Source organism: Coturnix japonica, chromosome 8 (assembly GCF_001577835.2).
Source record: "Coturnix japonica isolate 7356 chromosome 8, Coturnix japonica 2.1, whole genome shotgun sequence".
Classification (NCBI taxonomy): Eukaryota; Metazoa; Chordata; class Aves; order Galliformes; family Phasianidae; genus Coturnix; species Coturnix japonica.
The window spans coordinates 14,252,964-14,270,400 of NC_029523.1; the positions used below are offsets into that span (position 1 = coordinate 14,252,964).

Consider the following 17,437-nt stretch of genomic DNA (forward strand, 5'->3'; position numbering starts at 1 on the left):
CTTATTATTTTCACTTCCTTGGAAGCTTAGACTTGGGTTCTTGTAAATGGGGAGAGGGCTTTAGCAAACAGTGGAAACTGTCTTGCAGTTGTACATCAGAACACACAGCGTGTGCTGCCTGCAGTGCTGCACAGTGAGCAGCAGGCCTGCCCGTGAGGGGAGTGCTCCTGCAAGGGAGCCTCTTAACCTGAGACTTTAAATGAATGTATTATCTTGTTAATGTTTATAATGGGCATTTTTTTAAATGAAATATTTTTAACACAACTTTTTGAATAAATTCTTTTGTATATTTGCTTGTTTTCCTGTTGGCCTTTATTAAAATTGTAGGTTCTAAGAGGATCTCAGAGTAACTCGTGCCAGTACCTGGGTGGGTGGTTTTGGTTTTGTATGCGTGAGAGGCTTTTGTTCTCTTGAAGGAGAAGTTATCTCTGGTGGAAAGAGTGACAACGTGAAACACCTGTGTGGGTAGGACTGCCTAGGAGAGCCCTGTGTAGGGAGAGCACATGTGAAGTGAAGACCTTGTCTGCTGACATACGCTGCCTGTGGTTAGTGGCTAGTATTGCTAACCTGAGAGTAGGAATGAATAGTGTTAAGAGTGCTGGGAGGTACCTCATGCTTTCCAAGGCTGGGTGTGGGGCCTCACTGCCTGCGTGCTGCTGACAGCAGCCACAAGCTGATGGTGGTGGAGGTGCCCCAGAGCTGGATGTGGTGTTGGGAGCTTTACCTGCCTGAAGCCAGGTACTGCCTGGAGGCTGAGGGCAATGTGGATTCTCTCTATTCTCTCTATCGAAGCTCACAGATGTGAAAAAGAGAAACGGAGGTTGTCTCAGTTTCATGTCTAATTCTCTTTAAATCGATTATCTTTTTTTCTTTTTTTTAATATATTAAAAAATAAAAAGCCCCAACTTACTGGGGTTGAACGCTCGCTACTCAAGTGCGAATGCAGAAAGCTCAGTTATTTCCACCCCTGTGTCCCGGGGCCGACGGGCGGAACCTTCGGCGCGGGGCCGGTTTCCGTGCGGGCGGCGATTCGCGCAGCCCCGCCATGGCGGCGGAGGGAGAGGACCCGCTGGGATACTTCGCGGCCTACGGCAGCTCCAGCTCCGACTCGGAGCCCGACGAGGCCTCGGCCGAGGAGCGGCAGGCGGGAGCCGGCACGGCGGCGGGGAGCAGCCCGGGGAGCCGGCCGAAGCTGCCGCCGCCGGACGAGCTGTTCCGGAAGGTGTCCCAGCCGCCCGCCTTCCTCTACAACCCGCTCAACAAGCAGATCGACTGGGAGAGCCGCGTCCTGCGGGCGCCCGAGGAGGTACGGCCCGTGGGTACTGCCCCGGGATGCCCGCCGGCTTTGAGGTCCGGCACGTGGGGCTGACCGCTTCTTTGCTCTCTCCCGCAGCCGCCCAAGGAGTTTAAGGCGTGGAAGACGAACGCCGTACCGCCGCCCGAGGTGTACAGCCCGCCCGAGAAGAAACCTCCGCCGGCCCCCGCCGTCGACATGGCCATCAAATGGTCCAACATCTACGAGGACAACGGCGACGACGCGCCGCGGCCTGCAGGCAGAGCCAGGTTCCTTCCTGAGGAGGAGGAGGAGCACACGGTGTCAGGTAGGGCAGGTGGGGGGAGCTGCTGCTGCTGGGGCTGCCGGCCGGGTTGGTGCCCACCTGCAGGGTATCCTGTAGCACGCAGCCTTAATTAGAATTGCAGAAGCATCAAGTGTGGAAAGACCACTGAGATCACTGTAGTTTGACCGCTGACCCGTCCCCACTGTGTCCATTAACCATGTCCCTCCGTGCCACATCTCCATGTTTTTCAAATGCCTCCAGAGATGGTGACTCCGCCACCTCCATGGGCAGCCTGTGCCAATAAGTCGACACTTTCTGAGAATTAAATTTTCTTAATTTCCTCCCCTGTTAACTTTAACGTTAGTTTCTGCTTCTAAAACATATTTTCTAGGTTTTTATCTTATCTACTAAAACAGTCCTTTTTTGGAGCAGGTACTACACAGCATCTACCGTAACAAAGCCAAGCTGAGCTATGTTAAAACAACAAAACATTTCTGTTCTGACCACATAGCATCCATGTTCTGAAAATGAGCACACTGTTAGTTAGTGTGCCTTTTTTCCAGGCATCTCAGATGTGGCTGAGTCAGTTGTTTAGGGATGAAGATGATCTTCTACACAAAAATACGGCGTTTCTGATTTAAAGTAATTCTGTCTTTTGTTTAAAGATGATGAAAAAGATGATGAACCAGCTTACACTAAGAAACGGAAACTAGACTCTGGGGAGAAGATGAAGAGGAAGAAGGTATAAGCAGAATATGCTTGGTTTTAGTGTAATGAGTATTGAAATGAACTTGTATTTCTCTCCTGGAATGTGGAACAAATACGTGTTTACCGAATTTCTCTCTCCTGTCGGGTAGGGAATTTTATTTCAGAAGTTTGCTTGCTTTTTGGAAAGCACAAAACTTAATGGACAGTGTTATGGTGGAAACTATATGTGTCTGCTAAACAAAATTTCAACCTGTTTATTTAAAGAGGTGTCTTAAGACATTGCTATGGAGACTTCTGCTCATGGGTACAGGATTCAATGGTATTTTGTTTATCAAGAAACCTGGTAGCGTGAGCCTTTCTTGTCTGATTTTTCCATTGTGTCAAAACCTTTTATAAAGGAGCGTATACTAAGGATTCTTTAAGTATCGTACTGTGGTTTGTTTGAATGATGCTGTTTTGAAATTTATGTAAAGACTGCAGATAGTCACTGGAATAAAACTACATTTTAAAACATCGCAATGTTGCACTGCACGCCTGTTGAGTGGGAGCAATGAATTCTGTGCTGTATGCATTTTGGTGCTGTGTTTCTGAAGACTCAACAATCCTCAGGGTTTTGATTGTAATAAATACATAACTGCAAACTGGAATATTGACCTAAAAGTGGAGTTTAATGTTAGATAAATCATTGTGATACTATTTATTCTATGTCAGTGAAATGTGAAGCTGATAGAAGAAGTGAAGCATTTAATGTATTCTTCCAAAAACTGGAAATAGCAACTAGATGCGCACATGAAAAATATCAAGATAAAGCTGTGACAGAACCTTTACTGTCAGATTATATTTACTAATGTAGCTAATGCTAGTGAAGCTTGTCACAGTATTCAAGCCAGTGCATACTGCATTTGTGCTAAACTGCCACATGGAATTTGGAGTCTGTATATGAAAAAGTAGCAGTGGGCTTTGAGGGGAAAGAGGTTTATTGTCAGCTGAAGCATCTCCGCCTTAGAAATCTGCACTGAGGTCTGCCTACTGGTGCGGGTTTACATGGTTAAGCAATCAGTGCAAGTTGATGTATTACGTTTTTCCTTCTGTTCTGAGCTAGCTTGAATTTGGTAGATTTTATACCCATATGTATATTTAATATTCACATTTTGTAAAGTGATCTTTAAAAAAAATATTCTTTTAACCTCAGAAATGTGTATTTGTGATTAGTGAGTATATGCAGCCTCAATCATCTACTTGAGTTTATGGTTGTCATGAGCTACTCTTTGTGATCAAATGGTTTGAGCTTTGTTTGTAGAGAAAGGAATTTTGTTTTTCCTGATGTGTTTGAATTCAGTGTCTCTGAATGAAAATGCTTCCTCTGATCTGTTTTCTGTATCTTCTGAAATCTAGTGCTGAGAATGCAGTAGATGGCTGAAATTGGAAGGATCTGACACAAGGTGTGGGATTCAGCGGGCTGCCTTATTCAAGACTCACAGCAGTAAGCCTGTCTGCTGCTGAAGTGCTGCTCAAAGCGTGTTACAGCTGAAGATTAATGTCACCAGCTCTGGAAATAGGTTGCATTCCCACAGTAGCCATGGCCAAGAAGTCTTTTATCCTCACATTGTGTGCCCTGCCTTTCTGGTGGTAGCTCAGGAAGTTAGCATGGTAATGGCTCCTTTTGTTTTCAGATTATATAATATACTTGGTCTTTGGTTGTCTTGAAGCTAATGCAGTCTAATGCAGTTGTATACTCAGTTTCCAAGGAGAAAAGCAGCATGTCTAATCAGAGAGAAGAATGATCAATTGAGTTATTTACAGACTTAGGGAAACATCGTTGTAAACAAGGACTATGGCAGCATCCCTATTCAGGATATGTGGCAAAGGCAACTGTTTGTCTTCTTAAGACATCTGAAATAAGGCAGTGAGAAAGCTCATCTGAAACGGAGGTATACAGGTGAACTCATTCTTTTGCTGGATGAGTTTTATTGGTGGAGATGCTTGAGTCCTGGGAAGTTCTAATATTGCTGTTCACGAAGCAGGCAGAGCCTACAATGAAGCGGAGAGCAGGGAGGGGGCTGACCTTTCTGTGCTCAGAGACAACAACCTGGGTGTTTTTTCTGAGTAACTGAGATTGTCTAAAAGAAAGTTTTATCCTCAGTGAGTTGTAAAGCAAACTGCAGACTTCCCAGGGGAGGCTAAGGTCCTAAAGGGGAATTCTGATTCTGAAATTCAGAAGAATGAGAGGCATTTGGAAGTTAAGTCTGTGGAGCTACAGCCCAGAAACCTTGCACTGACAGTTCTGTTTCTAGTGACCTGCTTTGATAGTATGGTACGTACTGAGCAGTACTGGCTCTGGAAGGAGAAAAGCACAGCATCTGTATCTGGTGCAAAGAGGCTGTTTGTGTTGGGCTGGATAGAACGCTGCTGGTAGCCAGGAGAGGAAGAGAAGGAGAGAAAGCACACTGATTTATGTGGGGATCAGTGAAGTCTTACTCAGATACCCTACAATGCTTCTAAGAAGAAATGGTGATAAACTAAATTATTGTACTCATCTGGGGTTGGGCTTCCAGGTCAGAATTACAAATGAAGTATAAATGATACAAAGCACTGTGAGGCTGCAGTTACCAGCTGCCATTCAGGTTCCTTGAAGATGTCCATGTTCCAGGGAGGATGTCACAGCAAACCTTGTAGAGTGCATCCAACACGTGCAGAGGAAAAAGAGGCTATTCTCAGTGCTCTTTTTGGATGAGTAGGAGTGATGCTGATTCCCAGAACAGGATGAAAATGGTAACGACACAGTTTAAAAAAAAAAAAAAGGAGATGAGGTAAGTGTGAAGATATGAGCAATGAGAAGCTTTTCTAGTTTGTTTCAAAAGTTGAAGAGAAAAAGATGAGAAGATGAAGAGCAGAGCATGGTTTGGGCTGCTAATAGTTTGCCTCCACTGTGCAACAGGATCTGGGAAATGCATGAGTGAGCGCTTACTAAACTTGAACTGATAGCTCAAAAATGTCTGCCTAGAGAACGGTTTGTCCTGGATTGTCTTTCCAGAGGAGACGGTGACAGGGAACATACACCTCTGCTTACACATGTGGAATATTGGCTTTGAAATCAGCCTGCTATTAACTGACCACTTGCACTGTTTTTATGATGAATCAAATGTGACGATGATCATGATGTGGAAGGAGGAGGGAGTGGAGGGGAGGAGAAGGCAGTAAAAATCCCTACAAGTTTGATCTGAATTCTCTTTAAAAATTTGTCAAGAGTAGAAAACTGGTGGCTGGAAGGCAATTTGTTTGCACTGAACACCCTAGATTCTGTCATAATAGCAGCTATATAATATAGATTTCCAAGAAAGGCAAGGTGATCTGGGGGAGGAAAATTCAAGTCAGTATAAGACTACAGCTGTTTCAGATAACGGCCCCCATGGCAGGTAATGCTTCCACTGAGCGGTGCTGATGGAGAGATTGCTGCAAGGCATCACCCTGTTGGTCTGCTTGTTCCTATGCGGAAGCATGATGCATGCTAACGCTATCGAAGGACGGATTCATTTACAAATGCTTTGCGATAAGCTTCAGTCTGCCAATCTGAAATTGAATCCTGTGAAATGCAGTGTGTTCCACAAAGGGAAATTTATCTTGAATCTGTAATCAGTGAAGGAGAGGAAACGGGAGCTGTGTGAGGCTGGCTGCTCTTTCTCTGATGACAGGAAGCTCGTTTGCCAGTTTGCTCATCTTGCAAAATCATGGCAGAATTCAGATTAAAAGGTGTAATGCTTTTGCTCACCAGCAGGATACAGTTTGGGTTTTCTTTTGCTTAAAAGGCTTCTGTGACAATTTCTGTTTTAGCTTGGGTCACTCAGCCCCTTAAATACCGACACAGACATTTGGGTGTAAGTTTAATGTGAGAGTGGAGCAATGTGCTGAAAGAATGTAGCAGCTTAATGTCACAGATAAACCAACTCCTTAAAATTCTGAATGAGATATGTTTAGAAAACCCCTCAGCAAAGGGAGACACTTTAGTAAGGATATAATTGCATTCCTGCCAGCAATGTTTTCTGGCTAAAGTCAGGCTTAAGAGGTGATACAGTGAGAGGCGGAGAGCAGCTCTGCATTCTGTGTATTAGTTAAAGTTTGAAGACTTAAACAAAAGTAGAATTTCCCTGCACAAGTGGTTGACAAAATACAGAAAATTACCAAGAGAAATGCCATGGTTTGGTTGCTCAGGAACCTTCCAGTGAGAAATGGGAACCCCAGTAAATGATTCTTGACACGAACCTTCTGATTGCAGTGAATTCTTTTGTCAGAGCTGGTTAAGTCTTATGATGAGGAACCAAGAAGTAGTGGAAATAACAGAGCAATGAGGATTCTAGTGAGCTAGTTCTTCTTTTAAGTCCCTGAGGTATCATAGATCAGAGGGATCAACCTGGTATTCATTGGAGTCTGCTGAATTTGTGTCCTTGGTAGACATGTGGGCTTAGATCCGTTGGACTAGGAAAGGGAAGTTGCACCACGGATTGGAATGGGTTTTTACTGCTGGTCCCTTTGAACTATTTTCTTCAGGGCACTATGAAGAATCTGGAATTTTCAGGGAAGCTGGGACCTGTGGGGCTGGATTGACAAAAGAATGCAGTGAATTCAATGAATAGAGATAAGCATTTTTGGTCCTTATCAAATACTTTTATCAGCACTCTTCATTTAGAAGATGAAGTGCCCTTCATCTTTAGAATGCTTTCATCTTGATAGCTTCAAAAGATTAATCACACCTTTGCTCTGCCGTGGCTGTGAGCAACAACATGAGTGCTTTGTGCTTTGCTGCCTTCTAACAACACTGATCTCCCTTCCCTTTGCTTAGCTTCTCCCACCTTATTCATCCCTGTATATGGATTAACACAGAGTAACTCTGGGAAGGAGTTAATGGAGAGAGGAAGCAAAACCACAGGACTTACCAGAGGACACAGCTCTTCTGTTTTTACTGCAGAATAAAAGCAGGTTTACCCTCTCCTCCAAACAAACCAACCTGCAGCAGACTCAAAGCAAAAGCAATTGTGAGCCTTTCTTTTGGGAAGCAGAGTGTGGGCCACTGTTGTTGAAATTTTCTGACATGCCTTGATGAGTTGATAGAATTGTATCTTGTGTGACTAAGAGCTGTATGTATGTCTGAAATGTTTCAAACACTGGTAACTTAATGTAGTTATAACATTGGTGTGCCTGAAAACAAAAGCTTGCTTGCAGGCGTGCTGTGTGATAGCTAGGAACAGATTTTTGTACGAGCTCTGAGGTTTGCTTGCAATTAGTGACTTGTAAGTGCTGTATTCACACAGGAACCTTGGTGCACCATCACATGGCTGTAAATATACTGTATCTCCATGCCAGTTTAAATAAACTATATTGCCATCATCTGACATAGTAACAAAATACTGCTTGCTTCTCACATACTTAAATTTTTCTACGTCTCTATGTAGGTACATATCCAGTAGAGGGAGCTTTTGCTAACTGCTGGCATCATGGCTGTATTAATGTGCTGTACTACCTCATTACTGCACATACCCAATGTGCTTGTTTCATGTTTTTTTGCACTCTTTTTCCACGTTTTAATAATAATAATTTAAAAAAAAAATGAAAAAAAATGAAAAAGAGGGTTTGTTACTTGGAAGTAAGAAAGTGAGGCAGAACTGGCTTTGAAAAGTTCTACCTACCCAATTTTTCCATACAGTCATAAGCTTCTTGCTTTTCAAAGAAAAACAGGCATGTTTGTAACATGAGCTTGAAGCAGAAGTTTTACATCATTCTTTAAAGATTCTGTTTTTTTGGTTTTTTTTTTCCCTCCTTCCTTCTTTCATAGTACTTGCAGAAATAAGGCTGGCACATGGAGGCCAACCAGCCCACCTGCCCCATTTCCCATGGGAGTCTGTGCTGGAAAATAGCATTTCTCTGGAAGACAGCAATACAGCAGACATCGTCAGCAGCTCTGTTAATGCATTAGTAGGAATCAACACAAACGTGCAGAAGAATAAGAGAGGTAACTCCTTTCTTCTACGTTTTGGGAGGAATAAAACCCACTGAAGTAACTCTGTGGCTTATGGCCTTGTATTTACAGAGTGGGATTCCTATATAATAATCACAGATGTAAGTGGCTGAGGATGAAATTTGGAGTTATCAAATTATATATATATATATATATAGGAGTTATTTGTCTCAAGTTTTTCTCAGTTCTCTAGTTGTAACATAGCCAAAGAAAATGTAATTCCTATGTCAAATAAAGGTTCTAAGTCCACTGACAGAATTCTAGCAAAAGATACAGCTCCTGAGGGCATTTTTGTGGTCAAAACAAACGAGTAAAGCATAGTATCCGTGTTCCCTTGGAGCAGTTTTCTGCTGAGGACTGCATTGCTGCTGTACCTGGATAAGTAGCCAGGACTGAATGCAGATATGCCCTATAATTTACTGACAGAGTAGCCCTTAAAAGCAACTCTTTTTCTTCTTGAAGTCTGCAGAAATAGTGAAGAGAAACTGCCATTTATACAAGACAAGAAATGGAGATCCTAAGAACTGACAAACCGTATGTGCTTAGGTTTTTAATTAAAAGACCTCATTTAATTTTTCAGAGGATTTTTGGCTCCATACAAAGCTGGAAATTAATTATTTTGTTTGCTGTGGAAACACCTGATGTGATGAGATGTGCATAAAGGCAAAGGGCCATGAGTTGAATTACCCTGTGGTGGCTGGAAGCTTCACTTGAACTATAGCTCCATGCATGCCTACATGGTCTGCTGCTGGATGTGACACAGGTGAGACACTGAGTGCTCTGAAATCCAGCCTTCAGCAGGAAACATGGAGGAACTCAAACAGAGCAGTCATTTTTACAGAGGGGATGTTGTGCTGACTTTGGTTTCTGTTTTTCCTTCTCATTCTTCAAATGTCCTACACAATTTTATAGTGTTCCACAGAATTCCTCCTAAAGAGCTATCACATTTTGTTACAGAACTAATTCCTATGTAACACTATAGCATTTTCCATCAGTGCTGTGTTTATATTATGCTTAAACATTAAGGACCAGAAATAAAAGCTGTAGGGAAACTGTCTCTCCTGGTACTTGTTAATTCATTTCAGAAGGTCAGTTCTGTCTTGAAAAGCTGTTTATTTTCCACGGTTACATTGCGTAGGAGTTTTATTTGTTAATTAAGTAGCTCTTCTGTTTTTACTGCAGAATAAAAGCAGGTTTACTGATCCTCCTAGTCAATGCTACTATAGGGTCGTTGGGAAGCTATATGTGGTATAACCACTTTAATTCTATTTCTGATACCATGCTACAGGATGCTTTTCAATCTGTGGCTACATTTACATTAGTAAGTCATTTGGCACAATAAGAGAGAGTCTGTAATATGAAACAACACTGCAGGCTAACTCTGCTTTGCCCCACCAGCCAGCCACAGCTGGAGTGCATTAAAGGAACTCCTAGAGTGCATCTTCTGCTTTGGGCTTCATCGAGAAAGGATGCAGCTGATGCACTCTGAAAACCAAAGCACATGCTGCCAGGGCAATGGGGAGGGTCACCTCAAAAGTGCACTACTAACCCCAGCCAGAAAGCTCCTGCTGCTACAGCCTGCTGTGTGGGCAGCAGCATCTGCAGGACAAGCCTCACTGCCCAAAATAAGCCTTGCTGAGACAAACACAACTGTATTCAGATTGGGTCCGAGCTTTATGCTTTTGGTAGTGAGCCAATGCTTCCTTCTAAACTTAGATTTTCCCTTGCCTTAGTTGTTTGGTTTTTGTTTGTTTTTTTTTGGTTTTTTTTTTTTGTTTTGTTTTGTTTTTCCTCTGTTAATGCTGGGGGGGGGGGGGGGGAATGGGGAGGAGTTGGTGAAGAATGAAAACTAGAGTAAGTTTAAGCACTTATCCTTGCTTATCCGTTGTACCTGGTACAGTAGCATTTCTCCTTAGACATGCCATTCATTGCTGCAGCAGTTTATATGCATATATGAAGCTTAGTTATGTGTGCATCCCAATACAGGCCATGGAAAACCAGCTGTATATGAAGCAAATGAAATGTGAACTCACTGACAGGGCTATGGCACTGAGCACCTGGTCTGTGATAGGGGCTGAAGCCTTGTTACATGTCTAACAGTAGAGTAAGGAAAGTGATTTGTGTTATCTTTTATTCCTTGAAAGAATGGATCCCTTTTCTCTCCTAGTCCTTTCTTCTCAGGCAAGCTTGTAGCATCTGAATCCAGCAAGCTTGCAAAAACTTTTTATTTGCAATACAGTTGTCTTAAAGATTAATTTCTCCCTGAGGACAGTTGGGCAAGGTGAAGAGACTGATCGTTTCCAGATGCTCTTTGCTGGTAGGCAAAGAAAAACTGTTTCAGGTAACGCTTGTGAATGTGCTTCCAAAATATCCATTTTGTATGCAAATCAGGCAGTGAGAGTATAAGCCAGCATGACAGATGTCCTAAAAAGTGCTTGAGATGCAGAGGTTTGCATTATCGTAGTTGTGTGATTACTGGGAGGCTCACCCCTGCTGACCTTTGGAGCTTCCCTTTTGTGTCTCCTATTTCCAAGCAGAGAAGGGAGGTATTTTTCATACAGAAATACAGGGGTGATGCTCGGTGTTCTCATTAGACAAATCACCCGGCACTCCTTGCTTTGAAGTGGAATCAGACAGGAATCCATCACTCATCTTTTATTTGATGCTCTGTGTGCCTTTTGTGGTAAGCTTCCTAAATGCTGCATGCTGGCATGACTTGGCAAATGACAATGAATTTGTCAAGAGGATTCTGGGGAGTACCCTGCATTACAGAAGCAGAGATACCTGACATATGTTATCTGAGACCGTAGACAGATGGGGGAAGAATGATGGTGCATTAGTGTCCTCTGCTTGGTGCACTCCATTTCAGTCTCTTGCAGGACTCAAGCAGCAGCAACTGGAGACACTGCTGCTTCTGCCTGTGCACAAGAAATCAATACTTCAATGCTGACTCTCTTGCCTGGCAGCACTGTCCTGTCTCTAATGACTACAGTTTGATGACTTCTTAACATAGTGCTCCAGCAGCACAGCTGAAATACATTGTTGTTGTGCGGGCAGCGTGCACGTGTCTGTGAGTGTAGCTGATGTTTCCCTTCCCAGGCCTGCAGCTGCTGATCTGCCAGCCACTGCCCAGGCAGGGCCCTGCCTACATGGCACCATGGCAGCTCAGGAGAGCTGCTGATATAGTGGGGTCTGAGCAGGTTCCATAGCCAAGATACCTGATAGTCCGCACGCATGGTTAGAACATGCTGGGTAGAGTCCTATTCCAAATGATGTTAAAACTGGCAGCTTTGCAGTGGGAGCTGAGCTTTCTTTGTTGTTGTTCGTGAAGATAGAAGCCTCTACGTGGTTGAAATCTGTTTTGTTGTTTTTGGTTGGAGGTTTTTATTTTGAGGAGAAGGGAGGTAACTTCAGGTCTTCAAAAGTAAAAATGAGATCAAAACCCTGGCAACTGTTCAAGACGAATGAGAAACCTCACAATAAAGGGCTTTCTGTCACCTTGGAGACATCGTTTCAAAAAAGCGAGTTAGTTGGAGTAATTTTAGTTTCAGACTTCCCTCAGTCCTTGTCCCTCCCATGCAAATTCTGTTTTTACACTTACCATATCCTGTTTAGTTTTGCTTCTTTTCTATATAAACAGGGGAATTTGGCAAAGCTGGGAGAACACTGAAAATGACCTTGCACGTGATGTTTTGGAGCATAAAACCAATGCTTGGAAACAGGCAAAGTTAAACCTGCCCAAGAACAGATTGAAAAACAAGATCAAACATTTTCAGATCGTACAGATAAACGTAAAAAGCTCAGTAGTCTAATTTTAAATTCTTGGATTTTTAGGTATTGCTGGTTCTTTATTCTGCAGAAGAATATGGGATTTAGGCAACAAGGTTTTTGTGATAAGAAGAGAGGTTGGAGGAAGATCAAAGAAGGAACAATCTAATTTGCAGCATGGATGTAAGCTAGTAACTGTGCACTGTCAGAACGGCCACTGTTGTTCTGCACTGTGGAGCTGCGGGGGTTACCAGGTGAGGCTGTGCCATGGTTGGAGATAGGAGCAATTAGAGAGGAGATTAGGATAAAGTAGTGCTTCTATCCACTAAAGAATGTAAATATTTTGAATATTTTCAATAGCTCACACTTCTCAATAACAGACCTCCTCCAGTGAGTACCCTTACCGTGAGGGCCAGCTATAGGAAGCACAGAAACCTTCCCATGTACTTGAAATTACCTGAGATGCATAGACTTTCTGCTCCCACTCAGAAAATATTTCAAAACAAATTGTTTTAAAATGATTTGACAGATTAGATTACACTTAAATATCTGTTTTATTGCCCAGGTAGTGTTCTTAGAATGTGGGAGGGAGCCATACAGGATGGACCAGCAGTCGGTTTGCTGTAGGACTGCCACAGGCAGTGCGGGATGGGAAGAGATCTTCACAGGGCCACGCTGTGGGCTTCATGTCACATCCTCAAATGGGAGTCACATGCACCCCTCTCCACACAACACATTTTACAAGAATATTATGCTATCAGATGTAAGCTATACTGCTATGCACATGTGCACTGCTGCCTGATGGTGACTACTGCCTTCTAACCACAGGCTTAGCGAGGCTTTTTCAGTATAGATGTAGTATACTATGTAATTACTATGTGATTTTAGACAGTTACTACATACCACCTTTTCCATAAATGCTTTTCAAAGAACAGTCACTGACATCTATTTTCCCCTCCTTGTTGCTGCTTTTGGAAAAAGCCTGTTTCCTCACAGCTGCCCCTCAGTCTGGTGCTGCCTGCTGACGTGTCACTCTGTAATGCACACTCCACCTCAAGGAAGATAAGGTGGCATTTCAGATATGTTTGTGCCATAGGATGCCTGCTGCTTGGGATGAGGGGCAGGGTGGCTGTCAGCACTTCCCATCTCAGGAACCGTTTTTGGTAGCAACCATGGACAAAGACAAAGATTTCAAGCACAGAGGTGATTTTGGGCCAAGTGCGATGCCCATGTCTGCTGATAACATCAGTGTCAGGAGGCAAGAGCTTGTGGCCCAGAGCAGGGCCACGCTGAGCTGTTATGGCTCAGGCCTTGCAGTGCACTTTGAGTCAGACAAATTTTGCCAAGTTTAATTCAAAATAGCCCACTGAGCCATGCCTAGACAGGGTGGGACAGCACAGTCTTCTGCAAGTGAGATAAGCGAAGGGGCACATAGTGCAGGTAAGCACTATACTGACATGTCCCCTGAGCCAGGACTGACAGAACAGCTGACCAACCTTAGGTTTATGTGTTTAGAAATACCTCCTATCTGCATGGCTAGTTGGCTTGTTGATAAAAACATTTCAAACTAGATCAGCCTGAACATGAGCAGAAAAGATTTGTGATTAAAGGAGCACAGATTAGATTAGAAATGTATTTTTTCACCTCAGTTTTCTTGGATGCTATTGTGTCTTCCAGGGGTGAAGCCGAAGAAAGAATATTATAAGAGACACAAAGAATTAAAAGAAGCTTGGCCATAGTACCTCCCCAAAAGCTGCTGTGTGACTGCCTTTCATGTTATCACAGTGCTGAAGGAGAGCTGGGAGCGAGCTGTCAGCAGATGGTAAGCAGCAACCCTGGCAGGCCTGCAAATGAGGGAATTTCCCTTCCTGAGCCAGTGGGATCAAGTACTCATCTTTGCTGGATTGCTCTTTACAAGTCAAGAAAGCCCATCAGGTCAAAACATGTGCTTCATTGTGGCTGGCCTAAAGAGGGAAAGTTTTTTCTCCTGTGAAACACAGGTTTGCTCCATTCCACTTGGTAGGTACAATCCAGGGCATACAAGGATATAAGTAAAAAAAAAAAACACAAGACAACCAAGCCCAGGATTCATCTACTTTTCTCGTTTTCAGTCACCCTACTGAAGTGGTGCTTCTGTTCTGCAAACAAACAGTCTGAGAGCACTAACGCATGCATGGACTTCTTAGTAATCACTTCTTACCACCAGCTTCGCTGTCTGCTCCCTTTGCTACACACACAGTGGGGAGACAAAGGAGAGTGGTTCACATATAAAACTCCACAGGGTTTCTCTGGCTTTTTTTTTTCTTTCTCATTTTGTGGCTTTGCAGCATACAGGGTAGCGATGATGAAACAATCACATATGCAAATGCATAAAGGTGTTTTTGTTTTTGTTTTTTCTGAATGATAAAATTACTTTGAAATATGAAAGCCAACATAAACAGCACAGTTGCTTAAAACTGGAGATTATAACTACAGATTTTTGAGCACAACACAAACTTCTTTAAAAGGATCTGTGTTCCAATTTATGGACCTTTCCATTTCTCTTAAATATTGGCTTTTCTTTTTACAGCATTTGGACCCTTTACGCTTCAGTCAGAGTTGACATGCAGAGTTCTGAGGCTGATGATTGAATAACAATTACTATTTCTAATGATAGAAATGAAAGAAAGGAACTTCAAGAAAGGAGGTTCTCCCCAGAATGTGTTCATTAAATGTGTTCTCCCAGTCTGTACTGAAAACCATTCAGGATATTTTTCTTACTTACTAAGTTTTGCAGGACTTTAATTAATACGTGTGCAGCAGTTTTAGGACACTGTGTAGCAGCATTAATGATAGGTGCACCCAGCGGTGCTGAGGGTCTGCCTGCCTGTCCTGTGCTCCTGCTCAGTGTGAACAGGTACTGCTCCAGGTCACAGCTCAGCACCTTCATGGCTCTGGCTATTTAGGAGATGAGTTTCTAAATTTGGGCTAACACAAACATACTGTGAGAAACCGAATGATGGCAATGACTTTGTGACAGCACATTGCTGAGAATTTTGTTCTTCCCTGGGCAGAACCAGCAGGGAAATGCTTTCCTGTGACTTACAAATGTGATCCAGGCCAGAAGCATGTAGGATAAAATAGAGAATGGTTATTTGGTATTTTAAGTTCCTTTGAAGAGGCTCTTCTAATGTTTGAAGCATAAATTTGAGTTAGTTTATCTTTTGCCCAATCATACGACATTCTCATCTTCAGTGTTAACATTCACTTCAGCCCACATGGAATGTCACTGATCTGCTGGTTTTGTCTCCATGTTAGGAGAAGGCTGTGATGATGATGGTCATTACACCTACTATTTTTACTGTGTGGGTGATGCCTTGGCTTCCTGTTAGCCAAAATACTTTGGTATTTTTAGCGTATCTTCAGGGAGACTGGCATCCTGCAGTAGCACTCTCATGCTGTAAGATTGCAGAGGTGGTAATGACAGCGCTGAAGTTCAGTGTCATGCTTTGAAAATCTCACAGGGAGGCTGGTGTATGTTTCCTAAAAGACAAACACTAACACAAAAAACTAAGTGCGGGATACAAAAAAGAGCATGAGCTTCTGACGTATTTCTGTTTGAATAAATTGCGGAAGAGAGAGCCATGAATACTCCAGCTGCCTAACTCAGCTATGAACTGAAATATTTCCATCACACTACTTATTTGAATCATGTTTAAAATCATTTCCTGTTTAATTTTAAATTTAGCTTAACAGGGCAAGCAGACTGTTAGTGGTGCAGAAGCGTCACAGGGTGGGCTGACCTTGTCTTCCTGGGAGCATCCAGCAGTTGGTGGCTTCCAGCCAGAACCTGTGCTGAGTATGGAATCTCTTAATGCACTTTTGTATTAAGGAGATTTTTGGCAAGGATGTGCTTGAGGAGGGAGTCAGTGGTCTGAGCCAAATACTTGGCTGCTCTAGAAGTCTAAAATTTGCTTTTAAATAGTGCACCACCAACTGCAAGTCGAGCCAGAGACCAGGGAGTCAATGGTGGAGCCATTTTGGTAATGAACATCTTTGGTTTTGTCTGGCCTCTAGTCTAGAAGGCTACTCAGGTCTAGAATACAAATGGATTGGTGTCCTGGTTTGTCCTTGCAAGAAGATAAACCACTGTATCACAAGCCTGGGAGCCACAGGAATGCCTCTTCTGGCTGATCCAAAATAGGTCTGGGGGTAACAAAGATGCAGATGGCCGGAGCAATGTCTGCACGTACAGATCAGCTGCTCTATAGGATGGAGATAATGCAGGCTGCCATTAGCGGCAGGTGGGGCTGGTAAGATTTCATGGAACTGCTGCTTCAGTCCATTTGGATATCAGGAAAGCAGACGTTTTCAGTAACTGGAGTGCTCAGAGATTGTATTGATTAGCAAAATCTTGCTCTGGTGATAGAAAACAAACAAACAAAACTGTTGAAAACCTTTTTTCATGTACAGAAATACGCAGCCTGCTATTTGTTTATAGTCTCACTGTGTTTAACCAGTCCTGAATGTTTGTCAGTGTCCCAGTGAGAACTCTTCATGTTGGTGCAAGCTCTGTTCCCATCCCACTGAAGTCACTTTCACATTCTGTACAGGGCCTGCTGAAGCGAATCACGTTCTGCACTGTGTGCTCTGCAGCTCCGGAACAAAATGGACTGAGCTGAAAACAAAAGCTGGGCTTTGACTCCTGCTGCACTGGCTCAAGTGAGTTCCAGCTGGATCCTTAATGTTATTTTATCTGCAGGGTTTTTTCGTGCGTGTGTGTGTGATCAATGCCAACTCCATTGGGCAAATACAGGATGCACGGGGATTTTAAAAAAATACAAAAATCCAGCTGCCAACAAGAAGAAGTGCTTTGTAACCATTGCTTGGAATGGAAACAGTTTTCAAAGATACGGATCAAACTGTGTTTATAGACCCAACCGTTGGCAGCTTTTCCCTGGGCCAGTTCCTGTGTGCCTACTGCAGGGAGGAAACGTGGAAATGTTTAAACATCTAAACCATATGGAACACGAAGAAAATACTGCGTGAGGCAGCATAGAAAAAAACAGTGATGCCGAGTTTTCTTTTGTTTCCACAGGCAAGACACGTGTGAGGATGGGCAAAGGGATGGACTGGGTCAGAGCCCCAGAGGTGCCTTCACACTCCTGAGGTTCTGCAACCTGTGTGACTGAGGTCGAATGGAGCTCTGGAGCTCTCCTAATGCTGCCCGTGTATGGGATGGGATCACTGCTGCTGGGACTCCTCAGGGAGTCACGACTCGAAATTTGAATCTAAGTTTTTTCTTTAGGCATTTGATTTCAACAGTCATTAAATCACATAATTACAGAATGGTTTGGGTCGGTAGGGCCCTTAAAGCTCACTTGGCTCCAAACCCTGCCACAGCAGGAACATC

At 43.3% G+C, this 17,437-nt stretch overlaps 1 protein-coding gene across 4 annotated transcripts; it reads left to right on the forward strand.

Annotated features, from left to right (window-relative positions):
* The first annotated feature begins 997 nt into the window (after window positions 1-997).
* Window positions 998-17,404, forward strand: C8H1orf52 (chromosome 8 C1orf52 homolog). Of its 4 annotated transcripts, XR_004308112.1 has the most exons (9): window positions 999-1,306; window positions 1,394-1,601; window positions 2,225-2,301; window positions 3,663-3,917; window positions 8,095-9,040; window positions 12,112-12,299; window positions 13,723-13,867; window positions 16,638-16,746; window positions 17,123-17,404. XR_004308112.1 is itself a non-coding variant. In XM_032446094.1 (4 exons), the coding sequence occupies exons 1-4, from the start codon at window positions 1,046-1,048 to the stop codon at window positions 8,107-8,109; spliced, it is 561 nt and encodes a 186-aa protein (XP_032301985.1). In that variant the 5' UTR covers window positions 998-1,045; the 3' UTR covers window positions 8,110-9,334. The 4 variants fall into 4 exon arrangements, 2 of the variants coding, with proteins under 2 accessions (XP_032301985.1, XP_015725797.1); XR_004308111.1 differs by lacking the exon at window positions 3,663-3,917 and having other exon boundaries at window positions 998-1,306; XM_032446094.1 differs by lacking the exons at window positions 3,663-3,917; window positions 12,112-12,299; window positions 13,723-13,867; window positions 16,638-16,746; window positions 17,123-17,404 and having other exon boundaries at window positions 998-1,306; window positions 8,095-9,334.
* Window positions 17,405-17,437: the final 33 nt, after the last annotated feature.